The sequence below is a fragment of the Amia ocellicauda genome, chromosome 17 (assembly GCF_036373705.1).
Source record: "Amia ocellicauda isolate fAmiCal2 chromosome 17, fAmiCal2.hap1, whole genome shotgun sequence".
Taxonomy (NCBI): domain Eukaryota; kingdom Metazoa; phylum Chordata; class Actinopteri; order Amiiformes; family Amiidae; genus Amia; species Amia ocellicauda.
The window spans coordinates 20,904,026-20,921,691 of NC_089866.1; the positions used below are offsets into that span (position 1 = coordinate 20,904,026).

At 39.2% G+C, this 17,666-nt stretch overlaps 2 protein-coding genes across 4 annotated transcripts in view; both read left to right on the plus strand.

Moving 5' to 3' along the window:
• The first annotated feature begins 88 nt into the window (after positions 1–88).
• On the plus strand, positions 89–16,533 carry LOC136712933 (V-type proton ATPase 116 kDa subunit a 2). 3 transcript variants are annotated; one of them, XM_066689759.1, is made up of 20 exons: positions 89–745; positions 3,228–3,306; positions 4,525–4,622; positions 4,991–5,128; positions 5,884–5,981; positions 6,804–6,930; positions 7,427–7,509; positions 7,650–7,743; positions 8,429–8,641; positions 9,565–9,715; positions 10,236–10,375; positions 10,472–10,629; positions 10,840–10,930; positions 11,277–11,395; positions 12,233–12,446; positions 13,066–13,185; positions 13,428–13,550; positions 13,727–13,844; positions 14,123–14,294; positions 14,750–16,533. In XM_066689759.1, the coding sequence occupies exons 1-20, from the start codon at positions 629–631 to the stop codon at positions 14,850–14,852; spliced, it is 2,556 nt and encodes an 851-aa protein (XP_066545856.1). In that variant the 5' UTR covers positions 89–628; the 3' UTR covers positions 14,853–16,533. The 3 variants fall into 3 exon arrangements, with proteins under 3 accessions (XP_066545856.1, XP_066545858.1, XP_066545857.1); XM_066689761.1 differs by having other exon boundaries at positions 13,431–13,550; XM_066689760.1 differs by having other exon boundaries at positions 5,887–5,981.
• Positions 16,534–17,146: 613 nt separating this feature from the next.
• The window catches only part of dnah10 (dynein axonemal heavy chain 10), a 50,101-nt gene continuing 49,581 nt past the window's right edge, over positions 17,147–17,666 (plus strand). Inside the window, exon 1 of the mRNA XM_066689950.1 lies at positions 17,147–17,453. Within this exon, the coding sequence (XP_066546047.1) occupies positions 17,235–17,453 (219 nt within the window). The 5' untranslated portion in view covers positions 17,147–17,234. The remainder of the gene's footprint in view (positions 17,454–17,666) is intronic.

A 17,666-nucleotide genomic window follows, 5' to 3' on the forward strand; every position in this document is an offset into this window, starting at 1 on the left:
GGTTGGCCAGCATTAATACGACACCATAGTTTTCCATCCCATCGAAACCGAGTGAAAGCTTACGATTGGCCAACAGTGGAAGCGTTAGTACGAGAGTTGATCAGCATAGAGACGGTCTCGAACTGGAAACGACGTGGAAGGAATCTGTCATAAAACACCGAGGAACCTGATCTATCCCTGTACTGTGTGCTCATATAATGAGCTGTAATCGAGGATGTAGTTACTTCATGTGTCTTAACATCACCTTTCGATTTTGTGGCTGTCATTGTTAAATTTGAATAAATCAACACTCGACGCTTCATCCATTGTTACATCCAGGATTTCAGATTATTTTTTTACTGAACTTCAACAACGACTTCGTTTTTAATTCCGCTGCGAATTTGCGCAACAATCTTATACAAGACGAAGAAACAACACACCATCCTGTTGTTACACGACCAATGCGGTCACGTTACTAATTTTGAATGAAAAAGCTAACCTGGTACTAGTCTTGTATGTTCCTGGAAAGCCCTAAGGATCTACGTGTCACAGTTTAATGATTGACAGGAGCGCCGGAGGAATTGACTTCTAAAGGTCCTACTTGAAGAGTCACCTGGATGTGAATCAGTGTCCTCACCCCGGGGTGAAGATGGGCTCGTTGTTCAGGAGCGAGGAGATGTGCTTGGCCCAGCTGTTCCTGCAGTCCGGGTCTGCGTATGACTGCATCAGCGAGCTGGGGGAGATGGGGCTGGTCGAGTTCAGGGATGTAAGTGCTACTGCTGGTGCTGGTGCGGATGAACTAGTTGTCATTGTAGTGAATTGTGTTGTCTGGGATTGTAAAATAGTAGACTGGGGAAAGTGCTCTCGCCAGTATTCACAGTTCTGTTTTGGTCAGATTTGTGTGTTCCCATGCACACACCTATAAAGAAACCTTGAAAATGCATAACCAACATCCGGGTGGAGTACCTTCTATTTTATGCAGTCTTTGTATTAGGGTTTAACATTTTAACAATAACTTAATAATGCCGAGCTATCCCAGGTGGCATACTGTCAGACCCCTGCCAGGACAGTGCTGGGTGGTGTCCAGTGTCCAGGCCACCTGGGCATCTTCTCCTGGTGAGAGCCCTCCAGTTCTGCAGCCTGAAGGAAATCCAGACACCGTCTATCCTTATATAAATGAGCTTAAACTAATTTATTTAAACTGGAAAAAAAAAAAAAAAAAAAAAAAAAAAAAAAATATATATATATATATATATATATATTGGGGAATAGCAAATTAGATTTTGAATAAATAGGATTGTCTTGTGCTCTCTGCAAGTAAAAACGTTTCAACTCTAATTTTCTTTTTTTCAGTCGCAGCTCTAGGTTTGTTATTAAGTTCGGGCACTTATTCAAACATAACGATTTTATATTTTTTCGTACCTGGCTAGTTTGTTTACTGCAGAAGTCTATAATATGTGTTTTTATCACTGTGTTGGCGTACAGCTGTTTTTCAGTGCAGTTGCTGCTTCAGAGGTGATTCTGACAAGGACAGGAGGTCAAATAAACTCCCAAATTGGACTATAAAGGCCGGCCTTTACTTATTTTTGAGAAACTGATTATTTAAAGGCTTTCTAAAATCCCTCTAGTAATCAATATAGACTATCTTTGAAGAATTAAGTAAATGGTAAAAAAAGAGAGAGATTAAAAGCATTAATTTAGTGCAGGACTTTTTTAAAGCATTTTCATACTATTTAGTAAACAATAACCAATGATGACCTTTACAAGCCCAGAAACCTGAATGATAAAATATACATAGGGCTCCCAATAACTTGTTGAACAGGTAATCAGCGGGGCAGGGACCAAGCTGTGCTCATATCTGAAATCATTCAGTGTGGTGAACTTTGCTCTTGGTAAGAACTGTTTGGTCTCTTTCCAATGTCTTCAAGTTGGCCAGGATGATGTCTCGTGTTTTAGTGAGGTCTGCTGCTTAGCAGAGAGCTATTCAGGGGCACATAGTTGCTCTAAACGTCTTTCAAAGGGCTTTTGTTGCAGAGTCTGTGTCGTCTGCCCTCTGTCTTTAGTTCTGCCCTTGCTTTGCAAACAGCATGGTATGGAACATTCACATATTCATGCCCACATGGTGCCAGGAGGTTCAGTTTATTTGAATAATTCTACATATATTTACATGATTTAAATGTGTTTGGCGCTGTTGATAATTGTGCTTGCTGGTGCTCAGAAATCGTTGCTGGGAAGTTTGCAGTTTTGAAGGTTAACCCTTCTGCTGTGGGTTTGGGTTTGGTAGAAAACAGTTTTCAGTAATAGCAGAGTAAATCAGATTAGTGATGCCATACAATAGTCTACCTGAGTTAATAGTCAACCTGCCTAGTTAGCATTTACTGTAATGTTTTAAGCAAGTAAGGTTCTGCTAAAATAAGTGAAGACAATTTTATTCAGCCAATGTAAACTTTAGTGAGCAAATAGTTTCTATATCATGAGTTAACCTAACCCTAACCTAATTTGAAGTTATACTTGTTATATTGAACTATCCATGAAAGCAGTTTCAATATTGTGTATAGCAGATGTCCTGATTATTCCATGCTATGTAAGGACTGAACAAGTGTGATATTTTGTGGCTGTTTATTTATAGTAAGGACTCAAAAAGTTATATTTTGCTTGGACTGTGATAACAGGGTCTACTATTATACTAATATCGTCGAAACTTAAAACGCCTTACTTGGATTAACAAGTGAGAAACGAATCAGATTTAAATCAAAAACTGTGTATGACTTCAGAAATAATATAACCACATTTTTTTTAAAGAAATGTAGATCACATACACAAATAAAAAATAACATAAACAACTTCACAGACTGACCTATTTTTTCTTTGTGTGTCTGTGTTTGTTGCATATTTCTAGCACTTCTGCCAGTAGGGAAACAGGAAGATCAATTTGCACTAATCCCTGGAAAAATCACTCATTTATGCCAGAGCCCTTTCCCTCCCTGCCTGCGGTCACACACAAACCAGAAATTAGGGGAAAAAATAAAGGACTATAACCTTTATTGCCTCTGACATCATCTGTGAAATTGGAGTGTAGGTCACGCTTCATTTCACGAGGAAAGGTGTGAGGCCGGATACACTGCGATTACTTCTCTGTTTTCCCAGGATAGTTTATGTAGGCAGCAAGAATTGTGTGTCCAGATCCGGCACCTTATGTCTCTCTTCAGCTTCTGCTGTGAGTGAATCCTCTGTCTCTTGCATTTCAGCTCAACCCCAATGTGAACTCCTTCCAACGCAAGTTTGTCGGTGAGATAAAGAGGTGTGAGGAGATGGAGAGGATTCTTGGTAAGATGCACCTGTTTCTGCTCGGGCTTGCTCATGGCTTCAGTAGAATCCAGTGATGTCAGGAGGTCACATAGTTTTTCTTATTAGATTTCTCTTTGGAGGGCATTCTGGGGTTGTCTGGAATATACTAGAAAAAGACTATTTATTATCTTACATTACAATATGCTGACTTTAATAATTAAATAATTTAAAAAATACTTTAAGGCATCAGCAGAGATTATTAGTGCCCAAGACTAGGACATAGGTTTGCTGAAGCTTCCCTCTTCTTCTCCCTAAAATAAAAGTATGGCCTTCAGGATTCACACCACGGATTTCTAAAATGAAACAGCACCCACTCTCCTGACAGTGTTTTGAATTGCATAATTTAGTCAGACTTCATCTACGCTGAATGTCCCTGGCTCTCAGGGTTGGTAGTGCTGTCTGACACTGGGGCTCACTGTATGTAATTGAAGGCATAAGTTGAGAAATTATAAGTTGAAAAAAGAACAAATAAGTTGAAAAATCAAGATTCTAGGTTAACAATCTTTTTATCCCCCAATTTAGAATGTAATCCGATTAGTGTGGAATTACGGAAGGCCTGACCCTTTTCACCACTTAGATTACAATGCTGAGTCTCATTGCTAATTATCAGAAAGAATTTGAAGCAAATTATTCAGCTTTAGCTATTTTGTTGTTGTTGTTGTTGTTGTTGTTGTTGGGGCAGAGACATTTATTACATTTTTAACTGTGTAATGAGTGACAATTTGAGATGTATGGACCAAGTTTTCCTCTCTGTGTCTTTAACCATTAGGTTAATAAATCATGATTACATTTACTGATGCAAATAGGGTTGACAGTGGACTTCTGTGTTTGTACTATAGGCCTTACTGCCCAATCCAAACACTAAGCAAAGTCCTTATTTATCCTTTTAAATATATCCTTTGTCTCTAGCAATATGAAGCAGTGCTGAAATTAATTAATGATAGGAGATTTTATTTAATTCCTTTGTCTACATTTTAATAATTAGCTCACTTTTTACTTAAGGAGCCTTTCTTTGGTGTGCAGTATCTTGTGTGAACAAGATGCTGAAGGCTGAATTTGATAAACTATTGAATGTGTGATTAAAAGGCTGTACGTACAACAGAAATGTATTTGCTTTTCATGCACTGCTATCTGCAGCGGTCGCTTGCTGCGTCTCACGCTAAGCATGGTTCTGTTTTTTCTCGTTGACCGTGTCAGGCTACCTGCTGAGAGAAATTAAGAAAGCAGACATTCCTCTTCCCGAAGGGGAGGTGAACCCAGTTGCGCCTCTGCCCAAACACGTCTTGGTCATCATGGTAGGTATTGTTTACCAGTGCCTTTATTTGCGTTGTTTTCCTTCAGTAGTAACCACAGAAACGGTGAGCCTCTGTATTTGTGCCCTCTGCAGCTGAGGCCTTTTGTGCAGTAGTTAGAGAAGCATATAATAATGTAAGTGTCAAAAGAACAATTGGTTATGCTTGTAGGTTTGTGATAGTTAGTGGCTGAGAGATTATTGATATGATCAGGACAATAACACTGAGCCTGTCCTTGAACTGTGAAAGGCATTTAACAAATATAGTGTTCACAAATATTACACTTTTGTGCATACGTTATTATCATTAATACATAACTTTTTCAGTTCAACTGTGGATTCATTAGATATGTTATATCTTCTTCTTTGCAGGAGCAGTTGCAGAAGCTGGAGGTAGAGTTAAGCGAAGTGACCAAAAACAAGGAGAAACTAAAGAAAAATCTCTTGGAGTTGACTGAATACACCCACATGCTGAGAATTACCAGGAACTTTGTCCAGAGAAGCACAGAGGTACAAGAGTGCTCAAACCCTTACAAGTGTGCGCTGGCCTCGCTGTAGTGCCGTCCTGCCGTAGGTCTGCTGGCTGCCTGTTCCTCTTCCCCCTGTCACTGTCATTAGTCTTCTTCTCTTACTTGGGACAGGAAGTCTGTGGGAGCAAAGATCCCCTGTTTCGCCAGTGACATTACCCCAGAATAATTCACGCCTTCAGAATAATGAAGTGCCTGTCAGAGTCATAGCTCTGCCTCAGCTAATTCATCACAAGCAGGATTTATAAGCCCATTAAGTTTAGGAATAAATTGCATATTGCTGCCTTTATGAAGCTAAGCCACAGTTTACCATTTAGTCTCATTGAGTCTGATTTTACTTTAGCAAAGGGTTGTTTTACATTTTAAGGGATTTTTACTTCTTAGAAGAGCTGTGCTGTTACCCTGTTAGTGTGAACATTTCCACAAGGCAGACCATGAGAGCGAAGAAAACCAACCAAAAATAAAACCCTGCTTTGCTGCAGCTCCCCCTAACTAATTCAATTGACCCTATTTAGCTGGGTAATATTTCTAAGAAGAGAATTTGGGAAGATAACTTTGTTACTGTCTTCTCTTTTAATAACACCATATTTGGAATAATTAAGTGATTACTTGAAGTGAAAGTAGTTTGGGTAAGTATGTACTTATTTGAAAAGAAAAAACTAAGCTGAAGAAGCCAGTTGTTTTATTTTCTGATTCGATGTTGTTAACTATAATCTTGATATATTGTGTTATTTTTAGCAGGAGCCTCTTCAGCCACAGTATGAAGAATTCCCTTTCCTGGAGAAAGAATCCTTAATGGACTATAACAACATGCAGCGCCTGGGAGCCAAGCTTGGGTGTGTAAAGGAGACCAACACACACACAAACACAAAACACCATACATACATTTTTTAAAATACAAGTTTAATACATTTGAAGTAATTTAAAAGTGAATTGAGCCCCCCCCCCCAAAAAAAAAAACAAAACATTTAATGTAATTTCAGTATATAAACATACTATACTTCACCCAGGATGCCATTGGGGTGCCACAGGTAAAGAGCAGAAGTTATGTACTCCATTCACCAAAATACACGCTAACGGAAATTTTTACAATTAAAGTAAAAATGGAAAAAATTTATTGCAAAAACAAAATCCGTGGTTCACTTGTTAAAGTTTTAACAGTTATGGCAAAACAGGAAAATCATTAGTTATAAAAAGCCACTGTTCACTTATTAATGTTATAACAGCAATATCAAAACCAGAAAATCATCTTTAGTTAATATTTAAAAACCTTAGGAACTAAAAGCCTTTACTCAAGAAAGTTTAACTTATGTTGTGCGCATCTACAATTAAATGTACCTTGTATGGTATTAGTACTGTTCATCGGTAAAATTTATTGTAAAAGTGGAAGTTCGGATTGTTGTAAAAAAGGTCTGCCAGGGTTGTTGTAGTTGAGCTTTGTTTGTATCCCCTGGTAGTTAGAGAGATGAAAACAAGGATTGCAGGTCTAATTTTAACACCCTGAAAAGGACAGGGGAAACGCACACACACCCTGTTTGACTATTATGTGTTTTGCACTCTGAAACTGCAAAACAAAGTGCTCAATAAACTCAAACTCTCGTTAAAGAGCATTGATCTTTGAGTTCTTACTGTTTTCAATTTGATTTGCTTCAATGCAGGTTCATCTCAGGCTTAATACACAGAGTTAAGATTGAAGCCTTCGAAAGAATGCTGTGGAGGGTGTGTAAGGGATACACCATTCTAAGCTACGCGGAGATCGATGAAAACATTGAGGATCCTGATACCGTGAGTATACTTTTCTCATTCCATTCAATTTATCTATAAATATTCTTCTGCTTTTCTGGATTAAGACTAATCTAACTAACTGGTACTAACAGGGGAAAGAGCTTCCTACAATGCATTGTGCTAGTCAGCTGGTTACTGTTGTGTAAATTGTGATGTCAATTTTGGAATCTATTCAGGATTATAAATATATAGTCAGGAATTTGGATACATGCTATTTCTGTGCTTCTCATCCCCTACGTGACTTTCATTTTGTTAACCTTGTTGATCAAATTTAATCCGAATCTCTTGTGACTTCCTGAGTTCAGCCTCCTTCCTCAAAATGTGTATTCATTAGGTTGTGGTTTCTGAGGCCACGTCTTCAGCTTCTTCTGCTCAAGGCCTGAGATGACATGATAAATGCGCCTTCCCCTTTAATAACTACATTATAAACTGTCTAACTTTGTATCAGAGCTCCATATTTTTGTTATTTTATTAATTTCTTTGCTTTGTGTTTCAGGGAGAAATAACAAAAAGTGTGGTATTCTTAATTTCATACTGGGGCGAACAGATTGGTCAGAAGGTAAAGAAGATATGTGATTGGTAAGGACATAATTTCTTATTTGCAATAACTAGTGGGCAATATAGAAAATAAATCTTAAGAAAGATTTTAAGTTTTTGTTGGAATGAGGTGTGAGATGGTGATTTGCCTGGTAATGTGTGGTGACATTATTCTGTTCCAGTTATCACTGTCACATCTACCCATATCCCAGCAACAACGAGGAGCGGAAAGATGTCGTTGAAGGACTCCGGACTCGAATTCAAGATCTGCACACTGTATGTATTGCTTCTCTTTGTTTCTTTCTTATTACTGCAATAATAATTTCACAGTGAGTGAGAAATAACTAAGAAGGGGAAGGCTCTGCTGGGTTAATACTGTGAGAAACGGATATTATCTAAACCGTTAAAGTGCTGTTTATTTAATGTTGTGCAGCTTGCCTTGTGCTCTGGCCTCAGGATGTGCTCTGCAAAGGCTCTTGGTTGTTGTGATTTAGGCGGTGAGAAAGGAATGTGAAGAAATATTCTGATGCTGTTCTCAGAGGCTGGGTCCTGTGTTTCTCACTCGACCGGTTAATCGCCCTGCCTGACTAGGAATCCTCAGGCTGGTCATTTGACTACCGTGAGGTTCAGTGCATCTTACCATTCCAAGGGGGTGAAACTGGGCCCTCATCCAGAGTACACTTTCTCCCTCGAACCTCTTACTTCTGCATGTCACATGATGCACCCCCATGCCTGGCCTGAGCAGCCCCCTGAGTCATGGAAGGCTGTACTATTGTAATACTTTCATTATGAGTTGATCTCATCTGCAAAAAGCCGTGCTCCTACCAGTGAGCAAAACTAACTTTCAAAGATGCCTTTTTTTTTTTTTTTTTTTCACATTTGCAGAAATGCATGTAAGTTATGCTTCATCTCCCTGATAAAATCACTCCCCTATGTCTCCTCTCTTTTGTCATTCTGACAGGTGTTGCACAGGACAGAAGATTACCTGAGACAGGTGCTAAGTAAAGCTTCTGAGTCCATTTATACATGGGTGATCCAGGTCAAAAAGATGAAGGCCATTTACCACATACTGAATCTGTGCAGCTTCGATGTGACCAACAAGTGTCTGATCGCGGAGGTGTGGTGCCCAGTGAACGACCTGACCACGCTGCGCCGAGCTTTGGAGGAGGGATCGGTGAGTACAGCTTAGAGCTGGAGAGTGGGGGAAAGGTGGCACTTTTTTATTTCTTTTGGGGGGTGTGGTGGACTTGGGGGGTCAACCAGAAAAACTAATTGACCTTTGGATTAGCATAGCTGGCACCTCCTAGTTTCAATGAGATCAATAGTTCAATTGAATGTTTTGACTCCTGTGCTTTTAGTGCAAAGAGCTGGGCTGTGCATAATTGATGGTCACCGATTTTTTTTATTTTTTCCTTTTTGTTCTCAGTTCCATGGTGTGTTTTTAAAGATCTCCCTTAAGGGCATGTGTGTGTCAAAGTAAATGGGCTAATGGTCTTGTCTCATGTGGTTAAAAAGTCTCTGTCTCTTTTGATCTGATAGAGCAGCAGTGCAAATGGCATGTGATTAGGAGTCAAGGCTTAGGTCAATTCAGGATTACATCTTATCTCGGAGCCTATGGTGGGGGATGTACTTCCCGTATATTAGACAGTAGCTGAAAAGTAATGATACTTGTGCCTGACAAGTTTTGTGAATGATACATTGTTCTGACAGTTTGCTTTGTCCTTATACTTTATTTTGCTGTCACTGATATAAGGAAAGGCCATTTTTGGTTATTGTACGTTTAATCTGTAATGCTACTGTTCCCTGAAATCTCCCACATTGTGTATTTGTTTCCTCCCATTAGAAGTAACTGTTTCCCCAGTTGCAGGAGATGTTAAAACTTTAAATATCTAGACATCCATTTAAACACATACATATCTGTCACTTTTAAAATAAATAAATAAATAAACAAACCACTTGTCCATTACAGAATCCACATCTAAAAAAAAAAAAAAAGTAAAAACACTGTGCAGAAAACGTATGATAGGAGTCTTTATAGTCGGGGTATTTGCAAATTCCTTATGATTCTGAATCCAAGTTGCTTGGTTTTATTTTTAGAGGAAGAATGGAGCCACTGTGCCATCTTTTGTGAATCGAATACCGAGCACAGAGACCCCCCCGACGCTCATCAGAACGAACAAATTCACGTCGGGCTTCCAGAACATTGTGGAAGCCTATGGAGTTGGCAACTACAGAGAAGTCAATCCAGGTAACCTTTATTTTAATTTTATTTCTCTGTCCTTTAATGGAGACAGTTCCCAGGTCATGAAGTATTATTTTAAGTTCAGTCAGAGTCTTTGAGAGGGCCTGGTAATCGAACCAGTTATTGAGATTGAGTCTTTCTCAGCAGTTGTGTTTAAAAGAACAGAATCACACAAATCACAAGCATTTTGTAGTTTTATTTTGAGTCATTCCAGGTTTTCAGTCAGTCCGAGTCAGATGTGCTGAAGAGTCACTTTGACTAGCTTTGCCAGAAATGAAAATACATGTTTTTTGTTTGGAGTTGCAGTGTATATAGGTGAACTGTCATCCTCCATCTTCACATTTGTTTGTCCCATCAGGAAACTCAGATTTTTAAATTTTTTTATAATATCATCTAGATGATGTTTCATATTTTTCCCTGAAATTCATAACTGAGTTTTTCAGGTCATTGATGTAAGTTTTGTGCATGAAGTTGTCTTTTATACACTTGGTTTCTTTAGCAATGGATCTCTGTGTTGCTTTCACAGCTCCCTACACCATTGTCACGTTTCCCTTTGTGTTCGCTGTGATGTTCGGAGACTTGGGCCACGGCATCATAATGGCTCTCTTCTCATTGTGGATGGTCTTATTTGAAAACAACCCCAAACTCAAGAGAACAAGAAACGAGGTAAGAAACAACTCAGTGATGTTATTATTCACAATGGCAATGGTTTTGTATTGTATTGAACTGATATTTGAAATTCCTTTTTCTTTGTTAAAACAGATATGGAACACTTTCTTTGAGGGTCGATACATAATCTTAATGATGGGCATCTTCTCTGTGTACACGGGACTCATCTACAATGACTGCTTTTCCAAGTCTGTAAATATCTTTGGCTCTGCGTGGAATGTGAATGCGATGTTCAAAGCAGGACAATGGAAGTAAGTGGAAGAAAAACAGCGTCATTTTTGCCGTGGTTTGGGAACATTCCCAGACTCCTTTAATCCTTTCTTTGGCTGTAGCTTAGTACAAAGTCTTTTGCAATTTGTGTATTTGTTAAGAGAGGCATTATGTTAAACATAGCTGCTGGTGTAACTCTAGAAAGACAAATCCTGCGTTTGTGTAATTATTCTTCTGCATTTGTTTTAAAGTGCCAGCGATCTCCATTCAAATGCCTTGCTAACCCTTGATCCCAATGTAACTGGTGTCTTCAATGGACCATACCCATTTGGCATAGACCCTGTGAGTACTGGTTTAGTAATTATCTGTACTTTGTTGTCTGTAACCTTATAACTATTCTTAGACAAGATAATATGCACCCTCTAAAACACAGTGTTTAGTTTTATTCTGATTTGTTTTCCATGCTGTAATTAAGTGCATTAAAATAGTACATTGTTTCAGGAGAAAGGGGAAAAAAAGGTTTGGGATAGTAGGTTGCAGTTCCTTAAGCATTACATTTGTACACAATTAAGGCTGACGCATATTGTCAGTGTCAGACTTCATGCTTACATAAAGCATTTTTAAAGCCGTTAGGTAATAGATGGAAAAATAGCTTAATGATGTATTGTTTGTGTTCCCCTGAATTCAGATTTGGAATTTGGCGACTAATCGCCTCAGTTTCTTAAACTCCTACAAGATGAAGATGTCTGTCATCCTGGGGGTTGTTCACATGACCTTTGGAGTCATTCTGGGTGTCTTCAATTACCTGTGAGTTCACAAGAACATTTACTTATTTATTTATTCATTATTATTATTATCATTGTTTTTTAAATATAACTCAATTTGACTTTTTTGAAACCTACATTTATCAAGCAACTCCTTGTAGCACTACAAATGTGGGACCCAGCCATTGGAAAAACTAATTTTTTGGGATTGGGACAGGCATAGCTACTGATCAGCAAAGTGGTGTAGTATGGATTGGAAATGGGTCAATCTACAAAAGCTCAATCCTGCTCTCTAAGCAGAAGCCTTAACCCGATGAGCCTCTTTGGATCCCTGCTGCATTATTCTGAATATGCCTTTCTGTGCTACTAAACTACATGTGTATTCACGATGTATGGTAGAATAGGGCACACGGTCAAATGTAACAAATTGCAGAGGCCTGTATATTACGACAAAAACAAGGTTGCAAAACAATGAGGTTGATTATATTCAGAGGCAGGCAAATTGTGACTATAAAATAAGGCAGCCAACCTTGCAAGTGCAATCTATCCACATCAGTGGTGTAGCGAGGGGTGATGTAATTGCGGGGGGGGGTGTATATTGCAGACATATGATCTCCGGTACCAAACTGTGCTTCAGGAGATGACAGGGTAATCATGCTATGTTGTTCCTTTAATCTTAGCAGCCCTGGTTCAGTGTGATCATGGAAGCGTGTTTCCTTGATGAAACGAAGAATCAAAACCGCTGTTGCTTTTGTGACTGCACTAATTCCGACTTAATTGTATTGAATCAAAGGAGGCTCGTCTCTGCAGTTGCCAGTATGAAGCTGGACAAGTCGTGAGTCATGCTTTCTTTTTGTGTCTTCTTTTATCTGTAAATTAGGCACTTCAGAAAGAAGTTCAACATCTACCTGGTGTTTTTACCCGAGCTGCTCTTTCTGCTCTGTCTCTTCGGCTACCTGGTGTTCATGATCATCTTTAAATGGCTGGCTTTCTCAGCAGAGAACTCCCGACTCGCTCCCAGCATCCTCATCCACTTCATTAACATGTTCCTCTTCCAGGGGAATGAGGGCATGCAACCCCTCTATCCTGGCCAGGTCAGTCCTGCACTCCGCCCTGCCTATTACAGAGGGCATAGCAAAGAAACATTTATATTCACTCTTTCAGGTGCACACCTCTAGCAATAGCAGTGTTTTATTATTATTATTATTATTATTATTATTATTATTATTATTATTATTATTATTATTATTATTTTATGTTTATTTTATTTTTATTTCTTGGCAGGCGCCATTATCCAGGGCGACTTACAACATAAGTGCAAACAAAGACATAAGTGCAAACTCATCTGTAAATTGTTCCTGGTACAGTTTCTGACAGTCTGTCCAATTCCTTTACTTTTAGTTTTTTAGTTTTTTTGTGTGATTTATTCTGGAGGGCCTGTTTCTGAGTTTGATTGTATTTGAACCATCAATTAAAAACATTGGAAGAAGACCAAGAAATACTAATAGTTTTCCAGTAGCAGAATCCTTTTTCTACTCATTAAGTCTGTATAGCAGGTGAAAGTTTTGATGTGGTCTAGCCCTCTGTGCTGAGAGGAGCACAGGTATGAAAGTGATTGAATTTGAAACTGGATGTGGAGTTGTTCTCTCTGTGTGTCATGGTTTGTGTCCCCCGTACCCCCCCCCTTACTCCTGTGTCCTGTGTCCCCCACAGACAGGGCTGCAGGTGTTCCTCGTGGTGATCGCTGTCCTCTCGGTGCCCGTGCTGCTGCTAGGGAAACCTCTTTACCTGTACTGGCTGCACCATGGAGGGAAGAGCCTGGGCATGTACAGAGTAAGCACAACAAGCAGGCAGAATATGCTCCTCAGTCAGCTTGGCAGGGTGAACTTAGACCTCCCAAACCTGATCTTTTTTATGCTGAATCTATTATTAGTAATGGAAAGAAACACATGTTTATGCTGTGACACAAGAAAATGAGCAGTTAAAACCATGGTAGAGCTATTGGGAGTTCTTCATGCGAATGTGACATCCAGCGTCTGTTGTGTCTGTTTCTCAATGCCTTGGTTTGGTTTCAGAAGGGGTACGAACTGGTGCGCCGGGGTAGTGAGGAGGAGCTGTCTCTGCTCAGAGCTCATGACATGGAAGAGGGGGGGAGCCACACAGATCACACAGCCAGCAGGGAGGCCCAGTCTGAGGAGGTCAGTGCACTGTGGCCCATTGGTGTTTACCTCCAAGTCTGTAACTCAAAATCTGTCAGAATGTTCACATAAGTTTGAACTTTGAATGGAACAGCTGAGGCGGTCACTATTTTTCTACTCTGATGGTGTTAAAAATACACTATATAGTTTCCCCATAGGTATTTTTTTCTTTCTAGTTTGATTTTGCAGACGTTTTCTTGCACCAGTCCATCCACACCATCGAGTACTGCCTGGGCTGCATCTCCAACACTGCTTCCTACCTGCGCCTCTGGGCCCTCAGCCTCGCCCACGCCCGTAAGTAAAGATGGATGAGACTACTCTAATGTTCGGTGCAATTCAATATACTTTCCTTTTTGTTTTGTTAATTTGTACCTCAATTGTTAATCTGTTTAACTTCTCCTTTTAATGTGTTGACGGTTTATTGTTGTGTTTAACATATTTCCTGTACAGTTTTAGAGCCAGTTTATATATATATATATATTTTTGTTGTTGAACAAAAAAAAAACGCTGGCTTATGAATAGTGTGCAGTGAAAGTGTGCTTTAACTGCTCCTGTGTGGTGTGTGCTGTCAGAGTTGTCTGAGGTCCTGTGGGCGATGGTGATGAGAGTGGGGCTGCGCGTGGACAACAAGTTTGGGATTGTCTTCCTGGTGCCAGTGTTTGGGCTCTTCGCCGTCCTCACCGTGTCCATCCTGCTCATCATGGAGGGGCTCTCCGCCTTCCTGCACGCCCTGCGGCTGCACTGGTCTGTACCTCCTACACACACAGTCATGTCTCAGTTGCACTAAAGCCTCCAAGCGTGATCATTCTGTAAAGACTAACCTTTCAACACCAACTGTTAAATTGATAAAAAGTGTGTGCGCATGTGTGTTTTTCTTCTCGTTGGGCTTTCATACTTAAACAGTAGGGCTTTACTACATCGAATGAAAAGTCTTAACAATAGCCCAGAATAGTTCAACACCGTTTCCTGCTTTTAAAAACAAATGCTAACCACTGGAAAAAATACCATTATGCGTTAGTTTATCAATGCTAAAAACACGTATCTGCAAAGGAATATGATCTCCTTACCATATATATTTACAAAGACATAACTACAGTGTCTAGGATGCTGTGAAATGCCTTTCAGCAAGGCAGCTAGCTATGATGATGTTGCAGTATGTTGTACAGCTGGACAATGTTGTGTGCTTCTTGCATTAACAGGGTGGAATTTCAGAACAAGTTCTACACTGGCGCTGGAATCAAGTTCATCCCTTTCTCCTTCTCACTCATCTCCTCTGGTTTCGAATACGAGGGCTTCATGTGAAAAGGCTGCTCAGAGCTAAAGAACTGGGAGAAACCCTGTGTGACAGGGATTGTATGATCTTGAACCTCATAGCTGTCCATTTTTTTTCTTTTTTTGTATATTTGGTTTTGTACTTAAATGTTTTTTTTGCACTGACTGCCTTACATAAAGCAACCAAATATAAACATATCATGTTTGATTGTAAATGTCCAGATACAACCTTAGAATCTGTATAGTGTTTCAACACACATTTGCTTAAATGTTTTGGTTTCCACCGTTAATTGTGAAGAGGTGCTTAACTGTATATTTTATTAATTCTGGTTGTCAGCGGAGAAGGGGTTGGGGGGGTGTAAGCTATTTGCATAAAGGGTTACTGTGAAGTATTTGATACAATGTGTGCATCCCAGCAACCACTGACAGTCTGCTTGTTTTAAAACTGAAAATATTAATATATATTTTTTGATTCACAAAAGCCCAGAAATGTAATTTATATAGTCTAGGAATAAATGGTTTATTATTCTAAAAATCTGTCTTTCTTACAAGTTAATTGGTGATTACTGACAGATGGCATTCATAGAGTGGTACAGGACCTCTTTTCCCAGATATATTTGAATGTAAATACTGTATTGTATTAGATTCTGTATGTAGATGTTGGAATAGTGTCATATGTTGCTGTAGCCACTTTTTCTGAAATCTTTCTGGCACTTTGCAGTATTTGAATGCTACAACAGAAGCACAGATGAAGCTTCCCTAGGAAATCATGTTCTGAAAACATGAGAGAGCTGCTTGTTACATGTCAATCCAATGTCAAGGCCAATATCAAGTTAATAAGTACTACCACTAATTTTGTCAGGAATTCTAAATGAACATATTCCCTAGTGGGAAAAGCATGTCACAAGTGGAGAGAAATAACATAGAATGGTGCAATTGCATGACCATGCTGTGGATTACAAGACTCTGGCTAAACCTATTGAGCAATGCAGATCCAGCTGACATTTTCAGAACCCTGAAAGGGACTGGCAGATTGAACCCAGTCCTTTAGCTGAAACTCAACATCAGGACCAGCGGACTACACAAACTGCAGCCCATTTCAGAACTGAGAAAGTGAGACACCTTTTTACACAAGGGGTTGTGGGTGTCTCTTGCCAACTGCTACGTGGTGTTGTGTAACTTTCTATAAAGGCTCATTCCAGAGTCTTCGTGGTTTTCTTGCATCACTAACCTGCTTACAAACTGCTAACAAACATCTTGTGCAGGAAGATGTGTTCTTTCTAATCTTTGTTTTTTGTTCTTATATGGTTGAGTTAACACCAGAATCCTTATGCTTCTAGCTTTTGCGCAACTTCTTTTATTCACTTTTATTTATTTTAACAAAGGAATATTTTATTAAACATTACCTTCCTTGAGTAATGTACTGTGCTGAAGATTGCAAATGCAAAATATTTTTACAAACAAAATGCCTAGCTGAAGTCTAGTTTATTTTTTCACCCCCAGAAAAAGTTGAGTTGGCTGAAGTGCTTCTAGGTATAAAGAAATGTCTTGTTTTATCCTGTTCTAATACATTGTGCCCAATTTAAGCAGTTGTAAGTTCTGGCACACTCCAATGACCTCCCCCCCAACAAATGTGTAATTTAAGTTTTTCATTCAGCCCATCTTTTCAACTGCCATTTCAAAAAGCAAATAAAGTCTTAATAATTTGAAATGGAAGTGCAAACGTCTCATTGTTTCAATTAAATAGCTGCTTTCGTGTGTTTGGGTTTTAGGACATCACAGAACTAAAACGGATGCATGTTCTGGACCCTTACAAAAACAAATCCTGGTGTCCTGCAGGAATTGCGCCGATGTCCTGTAGTTATTCTTGGTGTCCTGCAGGAGTTCTACTCGAGTCCTGAAAGAAATTACAAAAAAAATAAAATAATAGTTTTTCCCCCATGTATAATGCTGTATACTACTTCAATAGAATACTTGAATTCAAAAATATGAATAATTCATACAGAAATCAGATCAATATTAAAACAAGAGAATTACTGAAAATACATAAATACAACTATTTGCTATTAGTTCAGGAGAAATACTAATTTTATTAAATTACATCTATTTTGACATTTGTTAACTTATACATACATGAACAGTTTATTTTATTTTATTATTATTTTGGTAATTTTAGTCCAAATTCAATTCAGATTGTCAACACCATTATTTGTTGCACTGCAGTGCTGTTGAATCAGGGGCTCGACAGGAAGTGGAGCAGTAAGTTGCAGGAAGTGGCCCGGGTTTGAGTGCAGTTGCTATAGCGACACCAAGCTACAGGTGCACTTACATTCAAAACAAGCGCAGAAAAGTTTGTCAGAGCAGACTTGTAATGTACGCTACTTTTGTTTAGTTCATAACGGAGCTCCAGAAATGTCTCTTGACGACCCCCGCATGGAGTGGATACGAACCCGGGTGGGCGTTTTGTTTGACCTCCCGGACGGAGGCTGTTTTGAGGAGCTGCTCAGCAGAGGGGATGGAGAGGAAGAGCAGAAAATATTATCTTTTTTGAATGAGACGTCACCGGAGGAATCGGCCTCGACGCTGCTGTTCTTCAAAACCATCAGAGAAGAAGAGGTCGAGGTGGAAATAGTCCTGGGTAATTAATGTCATTAACATTATTTGTATATGGATAGATACAACTATATACATCTTGACATGACATTGATATATGAAAGTCGTCGTGCACTGCTATAAAAAATATAGAGAATAAAAAGTGTAAAAAGTTGTTTTGCTTTTCGTGGTGTGTGAGTATTGGTCACCCTAACCTACTCAGAAACTCCAATGAACAGATTATTTTATCAT